The sequence below is a fragment of the Capricornis sumatraensis genome, chromosome 4 (assembly GCF_032405125.1).
Source record: "Capricornis sumatraensis isolate serow.1 chromosome 4, serow.2, whole genome shotgun sequence".
NCBI classification, from domain to species: Eukaryota; Metazoa; Chordata; class Mammalia; order Artiodactyla; family Bovidae; genus Capricornis; species Capricornis sumatraensis.
The window spans coordinates 3,244,561-3,267,300 of record NC_091072.1 but is presented as its reverse complement, the minus strand read 5'-3'; the positions used below and the strand labels follow the sequence as shown (position 1 = coordinate 3,267,300).

At 49.4% G+C, this 22,740-nt stretch overlaps 1 protein-coding gene across 1 annotated transcript in view; it reads right to left on the bottom strand.

The window, feature by feature from the left end:
* Positions 1-21,049: 21,049 nt before the first annotated feature.
* The window catches only part of LOC138078313 (ubiquitin-conjugating enzyme E2 E2), a 363,968-nt gene continuing 362,277 nt past the window's right edge, over positions 21,050-22,740 (bottom strand). Inside the window, exon 6 of the mRNA XM_068971000.1 lies at positions 21,050-21,356. Within this exon, the coding sequence (XP_068827101.1) occupies positions 21,259-21,356 (98 nt within the window). The 3' untranslated portion in view covers positions 21,050-21,258. The remainder of the gene's footprint in view (positions 21,357-22,740) is intronic.

Genomic DNA, 22,740 nt, shown 5'->3' with positions numbered 1-22,740 from the left:
GGTCGCAGAGGCCAAGCAGAGGCTGGAGGGACAGGGGCACACTCTGGGGCAGCTGCCTATCACTTCGGCCACCCGAGGAGCAGCTATTCCAGGAGGGCAGGGTTTTGATGGTGAAAGCAACCGGTTGTTTTGAATTGGCAAGATTAGGTTTTCCACCTTCAGCAGCAACAAGGGCTCAAGAGCCAAGTTCATTTTGTTGTTCAGTCACTCAGTTGTGTCCAACTCTTTGTGACCCATGGACTGCAGCCCATGAGGCTTCCTGTCCATCACCAACTCCCAAAGTTTGCTCAAACTCATGTCCATTGAGTCGGTGATGCCATCCAACCATCTCATCCTTCAGTCTTACCCAGCATCAGGGTCTTTTCAAATGAGTCAACTCTTGGAATCAGCTGGCCGAAGTATTAGAGTTTCAGCTTCAGCATCAGTCCTTCCAATGAACACTTAGGACTGACTTCCTTTAGGATGCACTGGTTGGATCTTCTTGCTGTTCAAGAGACTCTCAAGAGTCTTCTCCAACACCACAGGTTGAAAACATTAATTCTTCAGCACTCAGCCTTCTTTATGGTCTAACTCTCATATCCATACGTGACTACTGGAAAAACCATACCATAGGGGTTTTTCTTATAGGAATTGCCTATAGGGACTTTGTTGGCCAAGTGATGTCTTTGCTTTTTAATACCTTGTCCAGGTTGGTCATAGCTTTTCTTCCAAAGAGCAAGCATCTTTTAATTTCATGGTTGCAGTCACCATTGGCAATGATTTTGGAGCCCAAGAAAATAAAATCTGCCACTGTTTCTGCTTTTTCCCCATCTATTGGATCAGTCAATGTTCAACCTGTTGGAAAATGTAGACGGCCCTGCTCGGGGCTGAAGACGACGCCCATCTCCAGGGAGGAATGGGAGTCTTGGAGGTTCAGGAAGGTTGGGGGGCATGGGAAGGGGAGATTGAACAGCAGAGCTCGAAAGCCCAACCCCAGCCTCGGTGTGGGTGAACTCGACTGGGGGCTTGAGCTCGGCTGCCTTCCTCCAGCTGGTGCAGGTGGCCGCGGCGGGCTGGAAGCAGGGGCCGCGGGTGCGGGGCGGCGCTCCGATCCGCCTCTGGCCTCGCCGGCTCAGGAGGCCGGGCCACGCGGTGGAGGCCCCGCCGTCCGCGCGTGCGGCTCGTGGGGCGTGTTGGGGCTGCGGTGAGACGAGGGCAGAGGAGGAGTGCCCGAGAGGACAGCCCCGTGAGCCCGTCCTCACTATCCCCTCATTACTCACATCGCGACCACACAGAGGACGCATCCTTTGCTGCTAAAGGGGCGGCTTTAGAAATAAGTTCCGGCAGTGCGTCAGTCAAGTCGCGGATGTTTGGTCTTTGGGGAAAAACAGTTACATCCTATCTTGCAAACCTTCTCTGATGACCTACGCAGTGAGATATAATTGAAAATGTACATTCACACAAACTTGTACCTGAATGCTCATAGCAGTATTACTCACAGTAGACTCAAAGTGGAAGTGAGCCACATGGCTATCAACTGATGGACAGATAAACAAAGTGTGTCTATCCACACAATGATTGCCCAGCATAAAACCAAACAGATGGATACATATGGTACAAGCTACTATGGGGGACCTGCTAAGTGAAAGAAGCCAGAGCGGAAAGGCCACGGGGGTGTGAGTCCACTTGTATGAAATGCCGGTTGCAGGCGAATTCTTCGAGACAGGAAGCAGGTCCCTGATGGCCGGGGTCTGGGGCTGAGGGTGGATGGCCAATAACAGCTAAGGGGTAAGGGGCCTCTTTTTGGATTTGTGGGATGTTCTGGAATTAGACAATGGTAAATAGTTGCACAACTTCATACTAAAACCCACTGAATTGTACTCTTTAAGAAGGTGAGTTTTATTGTATGTGAATTATACCTTAATTTTTAGAAAGCTTTCCCCTAATGAACACATTTGCACTCAAAGTCACACCCCCCCCACCCCAAAGTCTTCCATGATTGTGACAGTGGCAACTTCTATTAATATTTTTTTCCCTCCTCTGGCAAAACCCACAAGCGGGGAAAATGTTACAACTTTCTAAATTGCTCCCTAGAGTGACTGGAATAGTCACTTCTTCCAATAAATTCTTCTTCATAATGAAAAGGCAAGGAGTTTCTTTTATAGTTTGAGGCATCTGTGAAAAAGGGGGATTGACATTCAATCCTGTTCCTGTCTTAAAGATGGGTTTAAACAGTTCCTCTGATCTTTTAAATGTGGAAAAAGATTATTTTTGAGACGGATGTTTAAAAAGAGAAAGTAAGATTTCAGAAGTTGCAGCTTCAAAGTCAGAATTCATGAAGGCACATAGAAGTTTAAAGCAGTATCATAGAGTAAAATTAAAGTGTTTCTAGCAGTTATGAGGGAATTCTTTTGTGAATAAAAATTTCTTACAGGGCTCAAACATATCTTGGACTAAAGAGAAAGGCAAAAACATTGAAAATGTAGATTTTGTTTTATAAGAATGACAGGGCTTGATAGATCTTTCTTCACAGGAATTTTGTAAATGCATTTTTAATTTGATTCTGGAGTATAGTTGATTTGCAAAGTTGTGTTGGTTTCAGATGTACAGCAAAGTGCTTCAGTTACACATATATCCACTCTTTTTTTTCACATTCTTTTCCCATATAGGTCATTACAGAGGATTGAGAAGGGTTCCCCGTGCTCTGTGGTTGGTCTCTGTTGATTATCCATTTTATATATAGCATTGTGAGGATGTTAGTCCCAAAATCCTAATTTATCCTTTCCCCCCACCTTTCCCCTTTGGTAATTGTAAGTTTGTTTTTGAAGTCTTTGACGGGGATTTTTTAAAATCAAGGGAATATATATGAGTGTGCTTTGCTCCCTCTAAAAATATGTGTCATATAAATTCAAAGCACTGTTATCTTAATTCAATAAAAGTTTATGGGAATGATATAAAATCACCTGGAAAGTTCCAGCTTGTGTTCAAATTACCCACACAAAACATTTTCACTCCCGCCATAAAAAGGTTAGGGCCCTGTTTCTTTTCATTTGTGAGAGCCTGAAATGAGATAAACTCCTTCTTGGGAAGGAGGTAACGAGCTGTCAGTCTTAGGAGATAGCTGTTTGGACAATGAAAGCTGCATATCACACTCTGAAGCCAGCAACCTTTAGGAAGAAAATTCTAAATTTCTGCTTGAGAAGTTTTATCTCTGAACTTTTAAATAAGCTAATTATGAGCTAATTTGCACGACATGAACTATGTTCAGGCTTCTCTCCCTCACCCCCGCCCCCCCTTTTTTTTAACAGAACCTAATTATTGCAAGGAGATCAAGCCAGTCCATCCTAAAGGAAATCAACCCTGAATATTCATTGGAAGGACTGATACTGAAGCTCCAATACTTTGGCCGCCTGATGCAAAGAGATGACTCATTGGAAAAGACCCTGATGCTGGGAAAGATTGAAGGCAGGAGGAGAAGGGGACGACAGAGGATGAGATGGTTGGATGGCATCACCAACTCGATGGACATGAGTTTGGGTGGACTCCAGGAGTTGGTGACGGACAGGGAGGCGTGGCGTGCTGTAGTCCATGGGGTTGCAAAGTCCATGGACACGACTTAGCGACTGAACAATAACATCAACAATTACTGCAAAGATAACCTTTTCTTTCTTTTCTGTTGTTCACTGCACTGCGCCCCTTGCAGGATCTTAGCTCCCTGACCAGGGATTGAACCTGGGCCGGGGCAGTGATAGCCCTGGGTCGTTGGCACTGGACCACCAGGGAATTCCCAAAGACGATTTTCTTGAAACATTTCTGGGGCAGAAAGCTGGTGTCTTCCTTGCCTCTCCCTCTGGCTCTGAGCAGAGGCAGCCAGCTTGCCGTGGGCTCTACAAGGGGCCCCTCTGGGCTCTTCCCTGGGGGGACACAGCAGTGCCCCCGACTAGGCAGGAGGTGACCCTGTGTCCAGGGCTTTCTGCTCCACAGAGACTCTGCACCTGGCCCCCGGACCTCACATCCACACTGGCTTTGCGTCCCCCCTGGGGTTCGAGGAGGGGCAGGGGTTTCCCTATTGATCAACGGCTCCTTGTTGCCCCCTCCTCACCCCCAGCTCATCGGCTCAGGTTGGCCTTCTCCAGCGAAGTCAGACCATGAGGTTCGAACCCCTCAATATGCCAGCAAAGGGCAGCAAACCAGCCGGAACCGGCCCCGACCCCCCTGCACTGGTAGGAAGTTTCACACTCACCTGCCTGGCCTGGAAAGCCGCTCCCCCTTCTCAGAGGAACACCACCCCATTCAACGGGGATTCCATAACAGGACGGAAGCAGGCCTGCTCGGGGGAGCGCTGGGGCACGACACCCATCCTGACCGTCTGCAGCCCAGAAACCACTGCTTGGCGGCGGGAGGGGCTGTCCCCACGCTTAGGGACACAGCAAGCCCCCAGCCCGAAGGCGCTTTCTCTAGAAGCCCTTTCTCACCGGAGCCGGCTGGCCGCAGCGGAGAGCCGCGCGCCCAGGCCTGCGGGGTCGGCCTCCGCCCCGGGCGGTGGTTGGGTTTCCTTCCGGCCTCGGCTGGGGTCTGGGAGCGCGCTGCCAGCTCGTCTGCTATGCCCGCGAAATAATAGTGCCAGCAAGAGCAGCGATGAGTAATAACAACAGGCGATCGCATGGACTCGGCACCTGACAGGGCCCGACGCTGGGCTCAGTGTTGAAGCTAACTGTTCTCGTTTAATCCTCAATACACTCATGGAGGCTGAACGCTCATGGAGGCTGAACAGCCGCCCCAGACCCAGGCCAGCTGGGAAGCTCTGTCTGAATCCCAACCCACTGAAGCCTCTCTCCTAGGTGCATGGTCTGGGCCCTAAGAAGCGGGCTGCATTTAAAATTCCTGGGGGACGGGCCCAGAAAGTCTGTCGAAGCCCTGCTGGCCTGGTCCCCGGGGGCTGTCCTTGTTGGTGAGGGTCTGCCACAGACGATGGCAAAGCCCTGTGCCCGCCTCTTCGTGCCAAAGGTTCAGGGAAAGGTCTCGCTCTCTGGAAGATCAGAAGGAAAGCCAAGCAGCTGGTAAATGCGTGTCAGAGGAAGGCAGAGGCTGTTGTTCCCGTGGTGGACACTCAAAACTGTGCTCCGAACTCGCCAGAACTCTGTCTTTGGGCTTCGTGGACGTGGTCGCTGTCTCTCGGGGGAGGTGTTTCCCACGCTCATTTTCTCCAAAATGTCTGTCTCAAGTTCTTTTTAAAAATTTATTTATGGAATAAATTTATTTTTCACTTGGTTTCTGCGGTGCGGGGTCTCGGCTGCTGCCCCGGCTCTCTCTAGCAGCGCTGAGCAAGAGCTCCTCTTCTCTGCGGAGCACAGGCCTCACTGCGGCGTCTTCTCTTGGTGCAGAGCACACGCTCTAGACACACGGGCTTCAGTAACTGAGACACACGGGCTTCAGTAATTGTGGCGCACGGGCTTAGCTGTTCCTTGGCGTGTGGGATCTCCCGGGACCAGGGATCGAACATGTATCCCTCGCATTGGGAGGAGGATTCTTATCTACTGAGCCACGAGGAAAGTCTTATCTCAAGTTCTTGAGTCCTAGATTTCAAGCCATGTAAAACGTAGGTGGAAAAACGATTTCTCCCTAAATCTCTTTTTCTCTATCATCTCAATAGTTAAAACACCCTTTGGAACCTGAATGATTGAGGTGCTGGCAACACGTGCGTGTGTGTCTTAGTCACTCAGTGATGCTTGACTCTTTGTGACCCCATGGACTGTAGCCAGCCAGGCTCCTGTGTCCCTGGGGCTTTTCCAGGCCAGAATACTGGAGTGGGTTGCTATTCCCTTCTCCAGGGGATCATCCCAACCCAGAGATTGAACCTGGGTCTCCCGCATTGCGGGCTGGTTCTTTACCAACTAGCCACCAGGCAAGCCCATCACGTTACCAGAATGAGCAGTACGTTTGGATAGCACTGCATTACTCACTGAGGTTTCAAAGCTTACACGTTTCCTGAGAACCTCTGCGAATTAGTATCAGCAGAGTCTTTAAATCCCTTCTTAGAAACAGGTAGTGAATGAGCCCAAGTATATAAACAGTAGAAACCAAGATGCGACAGCCTCTCATCAGTGTTTATTTTAAAACCACTCCAGAAGCCGGGGCTCCACCCCAGTCGGGAAGATCCCCGGAGGAGGGCGTGGCGGCCCCCTCCAGTGTTCTCGCCTGGAGAATCCCATGGACGGAGAAGCCTGGCAGGCTGCAATCTGTGGGGTCACAGAGTTGGACATGGGAAATGGCAGCCCCCTCCAGTGTGCTCGCCTGGAGAATCCCGTGGGCGGAGGAGCCTGGCGGGCTGCAGTCTGTGGGGTCACACAGAGTCAGACTCACTGAGCGACTCACACTTTCACTTTGCAGACGTGAGATTTCCGCACGGGAATTCTTGAGAGCGCACCCTACTTTTCAGGCCCTGCGCCCGTGAGTGGGCCTTCCCTCATCTGCACTGTCTTACCTGGGGGGCAAAATTAACCCCTTCCTCTCGGTTTCTCTCCCTTCCCTCCTAAGAACCCCTGGTAGTCGTACCGAATTTTCCCAGGGCCTCATAAACCTTTCTCTCTGTTTTGCTTCTTTGGCCCCATCTGCTTTGCTCTGGTGGGGCCGGCAGGTACAGGCAGTAATGCAGACAGTTCAGACCACACTGCTCTGGATGCAGGGACGTAAGGCGGGAGGCAGGGCCCCCGCTGGGCCCGCCCCCCGGCTGCTCTGTCTCCCGGCTCCACTGGACCCGAGGCCCACGCCACGGCCCTGGCCTGCGCTCACACCCTGGGGTCCTGCACCCTCCTCCTGGGGCCTGGGCCCTGCCTGTGACCCCCTTCCTAAGTGCCCACCACCTCTTTCCAGTCATTCCTTACATCCAACTGCAGAAAACCTCAGACATGTTCAGAAATGGACCAAACAGTACCAGAACCCTTGTGTTCCCGCTGCCTGGGTTTAGCAGTATGAACACACAGCCCCTGGTCTTTTATCTTTCTCCTATAAACTCCCTGACATTGATCACTTTGAAGCAAATCCCAAATACGACATCATTTCATCCACAAACGTTCCGTGATGTATCTGTAAGGATTCTTTAAAAAAAAATAACGATCCTACTATTATTATGAGAGACGCGAAAGGCCTCCCTTAAAGTCAGCACCTCTCTCCTAACACATTTTTTTTTTTTTTTTACAGATTGTTTAAAATGAGAACCCAAATAAGGTCCACGTGTTGGATTTGTTCTCTAGCTAGCTGCTTTCAATTCAGCCTGTCTGCTAACGTGGGCGTCTGCACGCATGTATACGCAGGGATACACACCCACCCCCGGCCCCGGGGGTCTCTGTTGCCTGGGACCCGGTCACCTTTCCTGAGCGTTCCTGGAGCTGGGCTTTGCCGCTCACTCCCCCAGCTCTCCTTGGACACCCTCTCGGCCCCACACTCGGGCTCGGGGTCTGTGGTCCCTGTGCGGTTCTGCATCTTCTTGGCCAGCTGGGTCCATGCAGGTGAACACTTCAAATCTGTGCCATAACGTCATCTTGGACAAGACGCTGCCGTGTTGACCACGTTGCTGGTGTGTTTTCGTCTGCTTGGAGGTCAAAATATCACAGACCTCAGCATATTTACTCAGTGTGCCTTTGGATAAAGGTTATTGCATTGGAAACAACACCACGACCACCAAGAAGCTGTCGTTCAAGGTGTGGTCTGAGAGCCTTGATGTGGCCAAGTTAATTCAAAAGCTGTGCCCGAGGGAAAGCAGTTACTTTGGGCCTTCTCCTGATTTCCTCCTGCAGGTGACGCTGACTTCCTCTCAGGCACACGGACTAGGATGCAGGTCAGCTTCTGAGAAAGCCAAGAGGGACAGCCCACGGATACTCTCAAAAGTCTTACCAACACAGTACTTACCTGCTGATCAGGCGCTCGGAGGTAAACAGTGCTTTGAATTACTGATACTCGCAATAACACTGATGAATCCCCCTGAATGTGCTGAGAGAAGCCAGACACAGCAGATTAGGCACTCGCTTCAGACAGATTTGACAGCAGGCAAACTGCAGAGATAGAAATCAGAATGTGTCCCCAGGGGTCGGGAGGGGAATTGACAGGAAAGAGGCAGAAAGGAATGTTCAGGGACGAATGAAATGTTTTACATCTTGTTTTGGGAGGTGGTTACACAGATGGACGCAACTGTCAAAATCCATCAAAATCAACATCCAAGATCTGTGCGTTTTTATGGCATGTTTAGAAAGTTTGAAAGAAGTGTAAAAAAAAAGAATCCAAGAGTCTCTTAGAGTAAATTGTTATTAAATATGTCTTTGAAAAGTTTTGTGGGCTTTGGGGTTGGAGGGCCTGGGCTGAATTCCAGTTCTACAGCTCCCAGCAGTAGGGTGCTGGGCGAGTTGATGAACCTTTCTTAGCCTCACTTTTCTCACCTATAAACCAGGGGTAAAACTGGTCTTCAACCCATAAGGGCTTGTGAACGTTGGATGGACTAATGCCTGCAAGGCTCTCAGTCACGGATGGGCGAGTGTTACGTCCCTCTGCTTCCCGGAGCATTTTGAGGTCCATCGTGGCAGGCTGTCCCCATGCCCGCCGTCCCGAGACCTTACCTCCAGGCCATCCCGCCATCCCCAGAGGCTCTCCTGGGCCCTGGGGTCCCTCGTATCTCGGCACGGCTGCGCTCAGGCCCTGCCATCTCCGGCAGTTTCCAGTGGGTTCTGCTGCCTGCAGTCCAACCGCTCCTAAGTCTGCTGTGGACAGCACCCCCCTGCTGGTTCCCGCCCCTCTGAACCTGGAAGTTTGGGGGTGCTGGCTCTGGCTGGCCTCACCCAGCATCTCTGTTCACAGTCGCCTTTCTCCATGGAATAGACTCGTTTCCATTTCTTCCGTGTCTCAAGGACCTGGAAGCCTTCCCTGATTCCCTAGCGGGTGATGACTCCTAGCAGAGTTAGCGGAGGCAAGAGAAAATTTTTTCTTGTTTAAACAGCAGTGTTATCTTTATTTTAAGGAATTTATTGTTTCATTGATGATCAACAATCAAGTTACAATTGTGGAGACCAGATACATTACCAAGATCCTTGTAATTAAGCATTCATCATTTTTAAGAATTTGTGTGCAGTAATAATACTCATATTAGTTTACCACATTTTGACACCGCATAAAAGATTCTCTTTAAAACTAATAATTTTTGCAAAAGTATAAATATCTGATTATATATGCCATTATTTTTTAAAAAATTTAATGGAAAAGAATCCGAAAAAGAATATATATATATGTAGGTATAGATGTTACTTCATTATAGGTTATTACATAATACTGAGTAGAATTTCCTGTGCTATACAGTAGGACCTTGCTATTTGTCTATTTTATTTTTTTAAAAATTAATTTATCTATTTTAATTGGCAGATAATTAGTTTACAATATTGTGCTGGTGTTTGCTATTCATCAGCATGAATCGGCCACAGGCATACACAGTGTGTGTGTCTGTTAACCCCAATCTCCCAATTTATTTCTCCCCCACTTCCTTCTTTGGTAGTGGTGAGTTTGTTTTCTATGTCTGTAGGTCTATTTCTGTTTCATAAATAAGTTCATTTGTAAGAAATTATTAAACTAAGTAAAGCGAATGAGACGGAGAAAGACAAATATCATACAATGTTGTTGCTTACATGTGGAATCTAAAAAGAAAAATGTACAAGAGAAGGTTCTAGAGAGGCCAGTTCAGGCGTCCCACACCAGCTGCCAGGAAGGGGGTCTCAGCGAGCTTCATCCAGGCGCTAAGCGTCACCTGCTCAGACCTCTCGGCCCGCGGCATCGGGGCCTGGACTTGGGGACCAGTGCTGGGGCCACAGGGACGACCCAAGAGTGGCCCTGCACCCCGTTATTCTGACCCCAGCCCCCCTGGTGTGTCAGGGAGACGCCCCGAGAGCAGCCCTGCGCCCCGTTATTCTGACCCGCGCCGCCTACTCCCGTCCCAGGCGCCCCCGCCTCCCCGCTCCCCGCTCCTGGGCCGCCCGAGCCCGCAGGGCCTCCTGAGGGGCCGCCAGTCACCCTGGAGGACCCCAGCACAACCTCACAAAGCTCGTCCGCAAGAACCTCATTCCCAAATGCGGTTCCGCCGGGTTCAGGACTTGCACACCTGAATTTTGGGAGGACACGATTCAGCGCATCGTGTTCCTCTAACTGCAGTCATCGCTTCTCCCTTTTAAAACGTATTTATTGATTTCTGGGCGCGCTGGGCCCTCTTCGCTGCAAGCAGGCCCCCTCTGGCTGTGGACGGTGGGGCTTCTCACTCCTGCGGCTGTTGCCGTCGTCGCTGAGCACAGGCTCTGGACCCCGGCCTTCGGGCTTCGGTAACCGCGGGCCTCGGGCTCAGCTGCTCCACGGCGTGTGGGACCTTCCTGGAGCGGGGGACTGAACCCGCATCTCCTGCACTGACGGGCAGGCTCTTATCCTGGGACACCAGGCAAGTCCTCGTTCATCTTCCCTTCCTTCCCTCCTTTTTCTTTCTTTTTTTTTTTTTTTAACTTTTTGGCATGTGGTTAGTTTCCCAACCAGGGATTGAACCCACGCCCGGGCAGCGAAGCCCAGAGTCTTAACTGCTGGACTGCCAGGGAAGTACCGGATTCCAGTCACGTTTAAGGCCGCCTCTGTGATAGCTCTCCCGAAGAGCCTGCACCTGTACTGCAATTTGCTATTGCCTCTGATTTATTTATTTTTATCAAGACCATAATACTCTATACCATAAATGGAGAGCCAGGATCACACAGCATGAGGCTGTTAATGGTTAACAGAATACACAGAATACACCAATATAATAAACAGAAACACACAACTATTAAAGTCAGTGTTTGTCTGCAAATTACCCTGAATCATTTTCCTGTCTAGCCCCTCTGGCTGGAAATGCCCTGTGGAAAACACCTTGTCTAACCTGGATGGGGACTGACAGGCATTTGGACAAATAACCCCACAGTTGGAGCAGGAAGGCAGCCTCCACGTGAGCATTTCAGGCTCTCTGTGCGGTAGGGGCAGAAGCTGTGTCTGCCGGGGCTGCGGGGAAGCCGGCCCTGCGTCCACACAGGACCACAGGTCAGAGCACCTGAGCGACCTTACAAGTCACACTTTGTAGAAGAGGAAAAGGAGCCACGGAGAGCTGAAGGCCAGTCCGTGCTGGGGCAGGGTCAGAACCCATCCGCTCACTTGAGTTCAGGTAGCCCTTTGGCGGCCTGGAGCCTCCAGGGCCCGAGCCAGTGCCCACTTCTTGGCATCCTAAAATCGGTCAGAAACGAGGTTTGAAAAAAAAAAACAAATGAAAACCAAATACTTCCCCCGCAAACCACCTGAAACTAACACAGCTTGTAAATCAATTACGCTTCAATATAAAATAAAAATTAAAAAAAGAGCTCCGCACCACATCTGGGCTCCATCTTTGCGGGTGACAAGGCTGTACCGGCGTTTCCAGCATCTTTATGAGCTCATTTGTGCTATTATTATCCAAAGGCAAGGTGTTCTTTGGGTGAAGATGGTTCACCTAACTGCCCTCTGAGTGTCTGCTGGAGAGAATTTTGTGTTGTTTGGGTGGTAGCTTTTATTTTCTGAAAGTACAGCAGTTGCATATGGTTAAAACTCACACGATGCTAAAGGAAGCTGGTAAAAAGCTCTCTTCCCAGTTCCAACCTATAATATCCTGACCCCCTTCCTGGGAAGCAGCGGCTGTTACGGCTTCTCGTGTCCTGCTGAGACAGGAAGGTGGGGTGAGCTTTAAACAGAAGTACCTGTGAAACACCTGAAATAAATTTCACCAGAATTAATCGTTTTGGGAAAACCTGTGACTCTCCACTGATCCAGGGCTGCTTCCACTCTGTCCCTATTTGACTTTTCTTTCCTCTTCCTCTTTTTTTTAAAATTGAAAATGTCTTATTGGAGTGGAGCTGATTCGCAATGTTCTGTTAGTTTCAGGCACACTTTTTCTCTTTTAATTCAGTTTTTTAAAAAAACATTAAAATTTTTTATTTGCTTGATTTTGGCTGCCCTGGGTCTCCGTTGCTGCATGTGGGCTTTCTTTCTAGTTGCAGTGAGCAGCAGCTCTTCTCTAGTTGCCACACGAGGGGCTTCCCGCTGCAGCGGCCCCCCCTTGGGGCGGAGCACCGGCTGGAGGGCCCGTGGGCTTCAGTAACTGCAGCATCAGGCTCAGCAGGTGTGGTGCAGGAGCTCAGTCGCTGTGGCGTATGGAGTCTTCCCAGACCAGGCATTGAACCCGAGTCTCTTGCGTCTCCTACACTGGAAGACAGATTTCTTTGCCACTGGGCCACCAGGGAAGCCGGTAACTCAGTTTGAACCCTTTCCTATTTCTGGGTTAAGAACGCAGGAGAGGAACAAGGCGGGTGTTTTCCTTTCCAGCGGGTAGACAGGCATGTGTCTGGAGGGAGGCTGTGTGCCTGCCTGGGGCCCAGCTCACAGGCTCCCACGCCCCCGCTGGAGCTAGTCACCTGGCTGTCCCCGTTCGGGGGACAGAACGTACCTGGTGTCGGGCGACTGGTTCCTGGCGGGATGCACTTGGCCTTTTCTCTCTGTGGGTCCTGCATCTGGACATGGTTTAGGGATGGGACACAGGCAGACGGTGCACGATTTCAACTTAAGATACAGTTTGCTGCGCCTGCGGGGCTTCCACGCACCCATCCTCGGGGCGAAGGTGGAGAGTACGCAGTTTGCTGCACCCGCGGGGCATCCACGCACCCATCCTTGTTGGGAAGGTGGAGATGCGGAGCTGTTGTTTGCAAGAGATGCTGGGTTACGGACGTCAAGGTCGTCAGGAAGCACATGAGATGAGCGAGGGGATCCTCCCAGGAGGGAGAAGGCGAGATGACAGGGTGGGAAACATCGGGGCGCAGGCACGTTTGGAGGGTGAACCCAGAGGGAAGGGAGCTTTGGGAGCGGGGTTACAGCATGGGGGGCTCTGAGGGTGTGAGGGGGGCTGCCAGGAGATGCTGTCAGCTCTGGGGTCAGCAGGTGTGCCTGAGGGAGTGGGTTCAGGAAGGCGGCAGAGAGGGAGTTAGACTGTCTGAGTGTGCGTGTGAGAGAGAGAGGGACACACACACACTATACTCCTCCTGCTCCCCTCTGCCCTGGTTTGGGCTTGCGTGGCTTCAGGAGGCTGGACAGGCCAGGTCTTTACTCTGAAGCCTGGCATTTCTGCTAAGAGCGCCAGTGCTGCCTGATGAGGGCAACTTAATGGAATCCAGAGCAGAGGAAAAGGAGGGTAACGTTTTAATTTCATCCAGCTTGACACACAACGGGCCGTGAGGGGTGCGCCCGTGATTCTGAACCGTGAACGTGTTGACATGGTATTTCATGGAATAGAGACATTTTCTGGCCAAATTGGCCATAAAGTGAGTAAACGTTTTTTTCTACTGAATTCAGCTAGAAAATGACTAGAAATCGTTCCATGGGGATGGGGGGGGGGGGGGGGGGCGGGGCGGGTGGCAGGAGGCAAGAAAGTAACAAGCAGAAACCAGCCGCAGGAAGGCAGAGAAGGGCTGCAGGGCTGCTGACGGCCGGCTCCAGGGTGGGGTCTGTGCCCAACCCTGTGGCTGGCTGGGGGGCTGGGGACCCTGGGACTGGCTGCTGGTTAGGTCTGTGGCTGGGGGACCAGCTGGCTGGCCTGGTGTCTGGCTGGGTGGCTGGCCTGCTGGTTGACCAGGTGGCTGGTTTGGTGGTTGACCAGGTGTCTGGCCTGGTGTCTGGCTGGGTAGCTGGTTTGGTGTCTGGCTGGGTGACTGGTTTGGTGTCTGATTGGGCAGTTGGCCTGGTGTCTGGCTGGGTAGCTGGTTTGGCATCTGGCTGGGTGGCTGGCCTGCTGGTTGACCAGGTGGCTGGTTTGGTGGCTCCCTGGGTGTCTGACCAGGTGGCTGTCTGGCTCCATGCCCTCCAGACGGGCTGGAGGGTGCCCCTCACTTCCTCCTGCTTTGTCCCTCTTGCTTTCCTCCCGAGGCTCTCTCAGACCCAGTGGAGCCACATATAACATTTTGCTTGACCTGAAGTCCATTGAACACAAGTTTTCAGGGTTCTGGTTGTGTAAACGGTAATTTTTTCCTTCTCCGACTGGGAAGTCTGCAGTGAGGGCCACCACGTCTCCCTGGGCTGGGAGGTGGTGCCCCTGGGGTTTCCACGCCTGGTTTTCACAGCCACACAGACCTGGGCTTGAGACCCAGCCCTGCTGCTGAGCAGTCACAGGAGTCTGGATCTACTGGAATCTTTGGTCAGTTTCACATCTATGTGATGAGAATAATACACATCTTGGGAGATTATAGCAATGACTGAGTGAGATTATACATCACATACATATATTTACACAGTGTTTTCCACACCCTGTGCTAAAGGAGGGGTCGTCACTGAGATGATAATGACAACGATGAGGATGAGACATCACCCTTTTTATCCATCAAACAGAATTAAAATGAGTTTGTGAAGAAGAAACAGAAGCCTAAATGTTCCGCTGCAGAAACCTATGCTTGTTGTCCAAAGGCACACAATTTTCACAGCCTTCTAGAATCTCAAGCCTTTGACAACTACTACTTCTAAAAGAATTTTACCCCCAATCAGAAGGCCAAGATTTTTTTTGTCATCTACAGATAAGAAATGCTACCATATGCTTGATAACTCCCACTTCAGCAAGTAGGCTGGGCTCCACAGCTGCCTGAATTCTCTGGTTGGGCTCACTGGCTGCTATGTTCAGTAGCAGCCACAAAGAAGAATTGGAGAAGGCAATGGCAACCCACTCCAGTACTCTCGCCTGGCAAATCTCATGGACAGAGACGCCTGGTAGGCTGTAGTCCATGGGGTCGCTAGGAGTCAGACATGACTGAGCAACTTCACTTTCACTCTTCAGTTTCATGCATTGGAGAAGGCAATGGCAACCCACTCCAGTGTTCTTGCCTGGAGAATCCCAGGGACAGAGGAGCCTGGTGGGCTGCTGTCTCTGGGGTCGCACAGAGTTGGACACGACTGAAGCGACTTAGCAGCGGCAGCAGGATAAAGAAGAGCAAAATGACGCCACCGGCAGCAACATGGATGGACCTCAAGATGATCATCTTCAGTGGAGTCAGAGAACGACAGACATCAGATGATGTCGCTTATATGTGGAATCTAAAAAAATAGTACAAACGAACTTACAGAACAGAAAGAGGCTCACAGATGTAGAAAACAAGCCTCCAGTAACCAAGTGGGGGATGGCGGAGGGGGATCGGCACAGACATTACTGCATGTAAAGCAGATGACTAGCGAGGCCCTACTGCACAGGGACCTCTCTCATTCCTCTGTAGTGACCTGCATGGGGAAAGCATCTAAGAAAGAACGGCTGCACGCGCTTGCGTAACCGACTCACTGTGTTGCGTACCTGAAACTAACTCAGCATCTGAAACCAACCACACTCCAATAAAATTTTTTTAAAAATCCACTCGAGAAAAAAACAAAGGAAAAAAGACAGGAGGTCACATTATCTCCTCCGTTCTCCTGTGTGGGCCCCTATATGAGAGATCTTTTAAAATTCAGGAATTTCCCTTTTAAAAAATCCTATTGAAAGGCGTATTATGTTTCAGACTACACATTAGGAGTAAGCCTCCTTGTAGGAAGGCAAACGCACCTGAAGCCAGGTTTGAAGAAGTAAGGAAGGGTCGCAATTGGCTTCAATTACTCATTTGTTTCCAGAGCAGGGACTGAGTGAAGGTGGGACTGAGTGAAGGTGGCGGATGTGAAAGACGGAGAGTGGGGTATGCAGGAACGCTGCAAGCCACGGAGGGCACATCTTCTTTCAAAGCTTTAACTGGAGGATGATGACTTCACAATACTGTGCTGGTTTCTGCCACACATCAGACATGACCCAGCCACAGGCCTGCATGTCCCCTCCCTCTCGAACCCCCTTTTACTCCCCCCACCCTGTTGCGCTGTCACAGAGCACGATTTGAGCTCCCTGCCTCACGCCGCAGACTCCCCCTGGCTGCCTACTTTACATCTGGCACGGCATACATTCCAACGCTACGCTCTCAAATCATCCCCCCCCTTCCCCCACTGTGTCCCCGTCTGTTCTTTATGGCCGTGTCTTCTTCGTTGCCCTGCAGATAGGATCATCGGTACTCTCTAGATTTCATATATATGCATTAATATTTGTTTTTCTCTTTCTCACTTCATTTTGTACGATAGGCTCCAGGTTCATCCATCTCATTAGAACCAACTCAAACACGTTCCTTTCTTTATAGCTGAGTGATACCCCATCACGTATATGTACCACAGCTTCTTTATTCATTCACCTGTCGGTGGGTATCTAGGTTGCTTCTATCGAGGGCACATTTTTTCTAACAGGATCTCTGTACATTGAGTAAAACGCGGCTTCCTCAAATAGAGTATTTCTGTGGAAGCAACCAGTCCTGTGTGATACGTAAGACTTTATGCTTAAATTCAGTCCTGGCACAAAAGCTCCTGTGGGTCCCAGACCAAGGGCGTCCCTGAGACATGGGCCTTTCTGTTTTAAAGGGGAAGTCCTGCCAATCTGGGGTAAGCATGCCACCCTAATGCTCCTCGTCAGTGCTCCTGGTGAAATGTGAGTGTGAGAGAGGAGATGGAAGGTCCCAGGCCCAGGGGACCGGGAGCTCCCCCGGGAGAGCCTCGGATGCCAGCCTCAACTCCCAGATCCTATGCAGCCGAAGTGCTCAGCCTGCGGCAGACATCCTCTGAGGACGATGACGGGGTGCCAGGCGTGCCTGTGTGGGGTGACTGTGCCACCGACCTGCGACCTTACAGAGGGGACGTGTTTACATGTGTAGGTCAGAATCCTCTCATAGGGCTATTTTGTACAATTTCAACTGCTTTCTGTATTAATTATAAACATATTTCTTTTTTAAAAAAGACTGCATAAAGTATGGGCTGCTGTTACTGCTTCATTGATAGTTTAAGCAAAACCCAGTTGATTTACACCGTCGTGTGAGTTTCTGCTGTGGTGTAGTGGCAGTGTAGCCACTCAGTCGTGTCCAGCTCTTGCGACCCCAGGGACTGTAGCCCTCCAGACTCCTCTGTCTATGGGATTTCCCAGCCAAGAATACTGGAGTGGGTTGCCATTTTCCTTCTCCAGGGGATCTTCCCAATCCAAGGACTGAACCTGCATCTCCTCCATTGTGGGCTACCTCCCACATTGCAAGCAGATTCTTTGCTGCAGAGCCACCTGTAAAGCCCAATTTCTGCTGTACAGCAAAGTAATTCAGTTCCACACATGTATACATTGTTTTTAAAATGTTCTTTTCCGTTATGGTTTGTCACGGGATGTTGACTGTAGTTCTCTGCGGCACGCAGTAGGGCCTTCTTGTCCCTCCATGCTATACTTAAAGCTTGCATCTGCCAACCCCAAGCTCCTCCCCACGCCTCCTTCAACCCCTTTCCCCTTGGCAGCCGCGAGTCTCTTTTCTATGAACGTATCGCTTTTTAAAGCACAAAGCGTAGAGACATTAAAAACTGCCCTGCCTGGTAACATGAGCAGTGTTTTCACTGCAGGGCTGAGATGCAGAGAAACTGGAGGCTGTTTCAAGCGGCGTCTCCCCAGCGCTGGGCGTTCATGAAGCAGTCCCCCTAAGACTGGAAGTGCGCTTTGATTTCTCATCTCACATCAGGTCCACACCTCCTTCAACAACTCCTCCCACTTCCTGAAGATGGCACCCCACCGCCCCCAACCGTGCAGACTGTAAGACTGAATGCAGCCAGTTATCTCTCCCGTATGACTCCGTTGTTAGACCAGAGGTGTGTCAGGCTTGGTGGTCGACAGGAGGGGCTCCGCTGTCAAGCCTGGGTGGGAATCTCCCTGTGGTACTTTGTTAGCTGTGCGACGTGGGGCCACGGTCTGACTCTGTTCGGGCTGTTGCACAAGCCACAGGCCAGGTGGCTTATACGCACCAGAAATGCACTGCTCACAGTTCTAGAGGCTGGAGGTCTGAGACCAGTGCTAACAGGGGTTGGGTTCCAGGGGAGGCCCTCTTCCCGGCTGCAGACTGCAGCATCTCACTGTGTCCTCACGCAATGGAATGGGGTTTGGGAGCTGTCTGTGGTCTCTTTTATAAGAGCACTAATCCCAATCACAAGGGCCCCACCCTTTGGACCTAATCTCCTCTTGAAAATCCCACCTCATAATACCATCGCCTTGGGGCTTAGGATTTCAACTCATGAATTCTGGGGGTTACAAATGTTCAGATTATGATAGCCACCTGCACCCTACAAAGCTGGGCTGAGGTTTTATTAGGTAACATATGGCCTGGCATATAGTACATTCTGAATAAATACTTCCTTTCTCCCTAATTCCCAAATCAGTATTCTAGGATAAACTTCTAGGTTTACACTCTCATCACAAGAAGAAAAGGTTGACTACTGCACTTGTTATCTCCAATTCCTGTAGATTCTTATAGAAGAACAAACGAGCAATGCTTTATTTATTTTCAATTTTAGGATAAATTAAGGCCACAGCCTTCTGAATGATTTAAGATCAATAAATATAATTTCAAACTACTTTCTCAATGACCAATGGTCCTGCCTCAGTCAAGGATCTGCCAACATTTTATTTGACAAAGCTAAAAAATACGACAATCAGCAATAACTGGTTTGGAAAGTTAAACAATATTAGGTTACAAACTCAATATTATCTCCATAATTACTAGCAAAACTACTTAACTTTCTGACTATTAAACTACTCCCAAATCTTATTTTACAAACAGTACTGAAAACTTATTAAAATTGTATTGCCTGCTGTGATTATAGATTTCAAGTAAAATTACCATGTTATCTGAAATCTAGACTTAACAGGCTCAACTAAGAGTTTCTTGGTCTCTCTGGAGTTTGTCCAGCTTTCAGAGTTTGAAGGGAAGGTACATTTGTTTGTCATTAAGTACTTGAAGTTCATAACACTGAGGAAAGGAGTTTTATAAACCCTTCATATCAAATTGACATAATACCTGAAAATGCCTCATGGGATAGCAAACATGGATTTGTGATTGATAGGATTTCCTACTAGAACTGTTGTAATCTCTGTCTCCTAAAAAATACATATTTTAAAATGGTCTAAAGTACAGACAGATGGGAGATGTAGAATACTGGAGAGACCATCGGAATGTGTATTCCATGCAGCTGATGCTTTAAAAGAAGAAAGGCAAACCCAACTTAAATATTGTCTATAAAAGTCACTGTTAACATCATGAGACTGGTTTAAACAGTTAAAAGGAACAAAAAATCAGTTCAATAAAATTTCATGTGAAAGTGAATTTAATGCTTTTAGGGTTGAGTTTTTTCACCTAAAGTATTAAAGTCAACATAAAAACCGTACGGTGAGAAAGACTGCAGGCAATAAAACAGTCTGGGTAATTTTTAAAAATGTCTTGTATTATATTAATTAAGTTTGTATTATTTTAAAGAGAGAAATGCTAAACACACAGTTATCTGATTCTTTTCACACCGTCTATGGTGGTCTGTAACAAGCAGGGACAGGCCACAACTTGTGGGCCAAATCTGGCTACCAACTGCTCTGGTCAATAAAGCTTTATTGGAACACAGCCGTGCCCATTCATACACACTGTCTGTGGTTATGCTCGCTAGAGCTGAAAAGTTGCAACAGAAACCGTATGGTGTTCTGTAAGCTGAAAACTGTATTTAAATGGTTATTCAAAAAAATCCTTAAGTACACTGATTTCAAAGTCTCAGTTACAGTATTTAAACATTATTTTCTCTAGGATTTCTTTCCAACTGCTAAAAAATAAAGTACACCTTCTAAATCAGATATTTAAAATGTTTCTGATAAAGTTATTAAAATTGAAGTTCAGAAATATTAATATTTAGAGGTAAATAACTTACACTTGTAAATCCTACTGTTTAGCAGTAACGAGGTTCCTTAAACGAGACTGAGCTGTAAGGTGGGCTTGTAACTATAATTAGCTGAAGCAGGAGTTTCCAACAGGCCTTGTCAACACAAAGAAACCTGAATATTAATAAGCATGGCAGTGTGGTTTTCAAGCCACACCGCACACAAGTTTCCTCTGCCTCCTGTAGGTGCAAACTTAAGAAAGCCTGAAGGTCAAAGCCAGAAAGACAAACCTTGTCTCTGAACGTGCTGACCACGACTGGTACAAGCTGAGTTTGCTTCTTCCGCTAAAACTATGGAGGAAAAACAAACTCCAAACCAAGGGCAATCACTGTAACCATCTTACGACGAAAAAGAAGAGAGAAATAAAGTCGAAAGTGGTTTAACCCCACGATCAGCGCAGACCTCAGTTTCACTAGAAGCCCATTTTTGGAGTCACATATTCGAACTGTTTCATCAAGAAGAAGTTGGTAGCAGAAAAGATGTCCATGCGAAGTGACGTCCAGCCAGTACGCAAGACAAGAGTGATCTGAGACAGCCATAAAATCGTCAGGCCACGGACAGCTGGGGAACCTCCACAGCTAGCAACTCAACTGCAAAGGGACCTCCCAGGCTTGAGATGAAAAAACATACTCGAACCTGTAATTGAATTATACAAGCCTCGCTGCACGGAGCACTTTGTGGGTCACCAGGATACAAAGCAAATGCTGGGTTATCAGAAGTGCATTTATCAGCCACAGTGATTTATTGAGTGCTTTAATAATACAAGTGTACATCAACTGATCCACAGTCAAAAGTGGCAGGTCCCTAAGAAAATTTACAAGCACTTGAAGTAAATCAAAATACATATTATTTTGTTCAATCCAGCAGCCTTCGGTGTGGGGACAGAAGGCTAGTGATAAACAGAGTCTTCAGTAATGCACAGTGATTGTGATTGAAGCGTTTGTACAAAATCTGGTTCCCAGTAGCATGCACCCACCGATAAAGACTTCAGTACAAAAAAATTAATCCTAAGTGCTACATGGAAGTAGAAACAAGATAGAATTCTGAATTCGTGTCTTCCCAAGATCACAGAAAAGGAAGAGGATCAAAATAAAATGGACAATAAGGAACAAAACCACACAGGAATACGAAGCTTGGTAAGAAAGCTCTTATTATTACAGATCCGACATTGTTTGCACTGAAAACCAAAGTTCCCATCCACGTGGAGGGGGGAATTAAAAAAAAAAAAAAAAAAGACCAGATCTTTCAAGTTAATGGAAATTAAAAAGGGAATAAAACAGGAAGGGGTGGGGAGCAAAGGAACAGGGGTGGGGCTGGATGACGCTCCATCGCAAGACGGTTCCAAAGGTAGCAGGCGGCGGGCAGCGCGGGCGCCCCGCGCGGAGCTGCCGCCGGCGCTATGTCGCGTACCGCTTGGTCCACTGCCTGGCCATCCGGTCGTGCTCCGCCCTGTTGGTCATGTACTGTGTGGCGATGCTGCCGACCAGCGGGTCAGCTGCAAAGGAAGCAGAGGCAGGTCAGTCGGGCCAGCGCTCGGGCCCCCGGAGCCGGGGACGTGGGGTGCGGGGCGCGGGCGGAAAGGCCGGAGGCCGCGTCCTGCCCGGAGCAGGGCCGCCCGCCTGGGACCGCATCGCCGCAGCCCCGCCGGTCGTCACGGTCCGGACAAGGCTCCCCAGCCCCAGCAGGCAGACACCTGCCGCCGTCCCCCCTGGTTGTCAGGGAGCGTTTCCTTCCCCGAGAAGACGCGAGTGGGCGGAGCCTGGTCTCCACCCTGGTTACTGCTGGGGGCACAGCGCCTCTGTATTTGGGAATTACCAAGCCGGGTGTGTGTGTGTGTGTGTGTGTGTGTGTGTGTGTGGGTGCGTGTGTGAGTTGCTCAGCGTGTCCCACTCTTTGCAACCTCATGGACTGTAACCCACCAGGCTCCTCTGTCCATGGGATCCTCCAGACAAGAACACTGAAGTGGGTTGCCATTTCCTCCTCCAGCGGATCTTCCTGACCCAGGGATCGAACCTGCGTCTCCTGCGTGGGCAGGTGGATTCTTTAAGGCCTGAGCCACCAGGGAAGCCTTTATCAAAGTCATAGGGTTCTCTGTTACAAGAGTAGCAAGGGACGTTACTCACAGCTGACACTCACTGACTTAACCACGGCCTCAGACTTGAACATGCTGGAGCTGCCCCGGGAGGAAACTCAGCCTAAGGAGGGGGGCGCCCCGCCTGGAGCAGGAGCCCCCCTCTCCCTGCAGGCTCCTGGGACACTCCTCCACCCAGACAGGATCCAGGGCTACTGAAGACCATTGAGAGCAACTGAAGAAACGCCCTTTAGGTTCTGGAGATCCCAGAAGGCACTGGTTTCCCGCCACTCTCTCACTTCCCTTCGAGTTTTAATTCCTGTACTTTTGGCGTTGAGAATTTGTGTATCAGAGCAAGTGGATAAGCAAGAACCAAAAGAGAAAGGGGGGAAAAAATGAGGAAAAGTTGGTAATAAATACAAAAAAAATACCCAAAGAAGATGGCAGTGCACCGGCAGTCTGATAACCTCGTAACCTGAGGAAAATCCTGAGCAAGACTTTCAATGTCACAGCTTCTCAATAATCAGAGTGTAACGGAAGCACCGCCTTTTCAGAATCCGCAGAGGCTGACGATAACAGCATCTGAAAGTCCTCCCAACAATCCCCTGCTGTTTCAAAAATTTTGTTACAGTTCTAACATTACTAATACACCGTTTTTAGGGGGTTGTTTTTTCCTTGGGGCCTCACCTAGCGAGTTGTAGGGCGTTAGTTCCCCCACCAGGGACTGAACCCGCGTCCCCTGCAGCAGAAGCACAGTCCTAACCACTGGGCCGCCAGGGGAGTCCCAAGACTGCCGAAGCTTTCACGA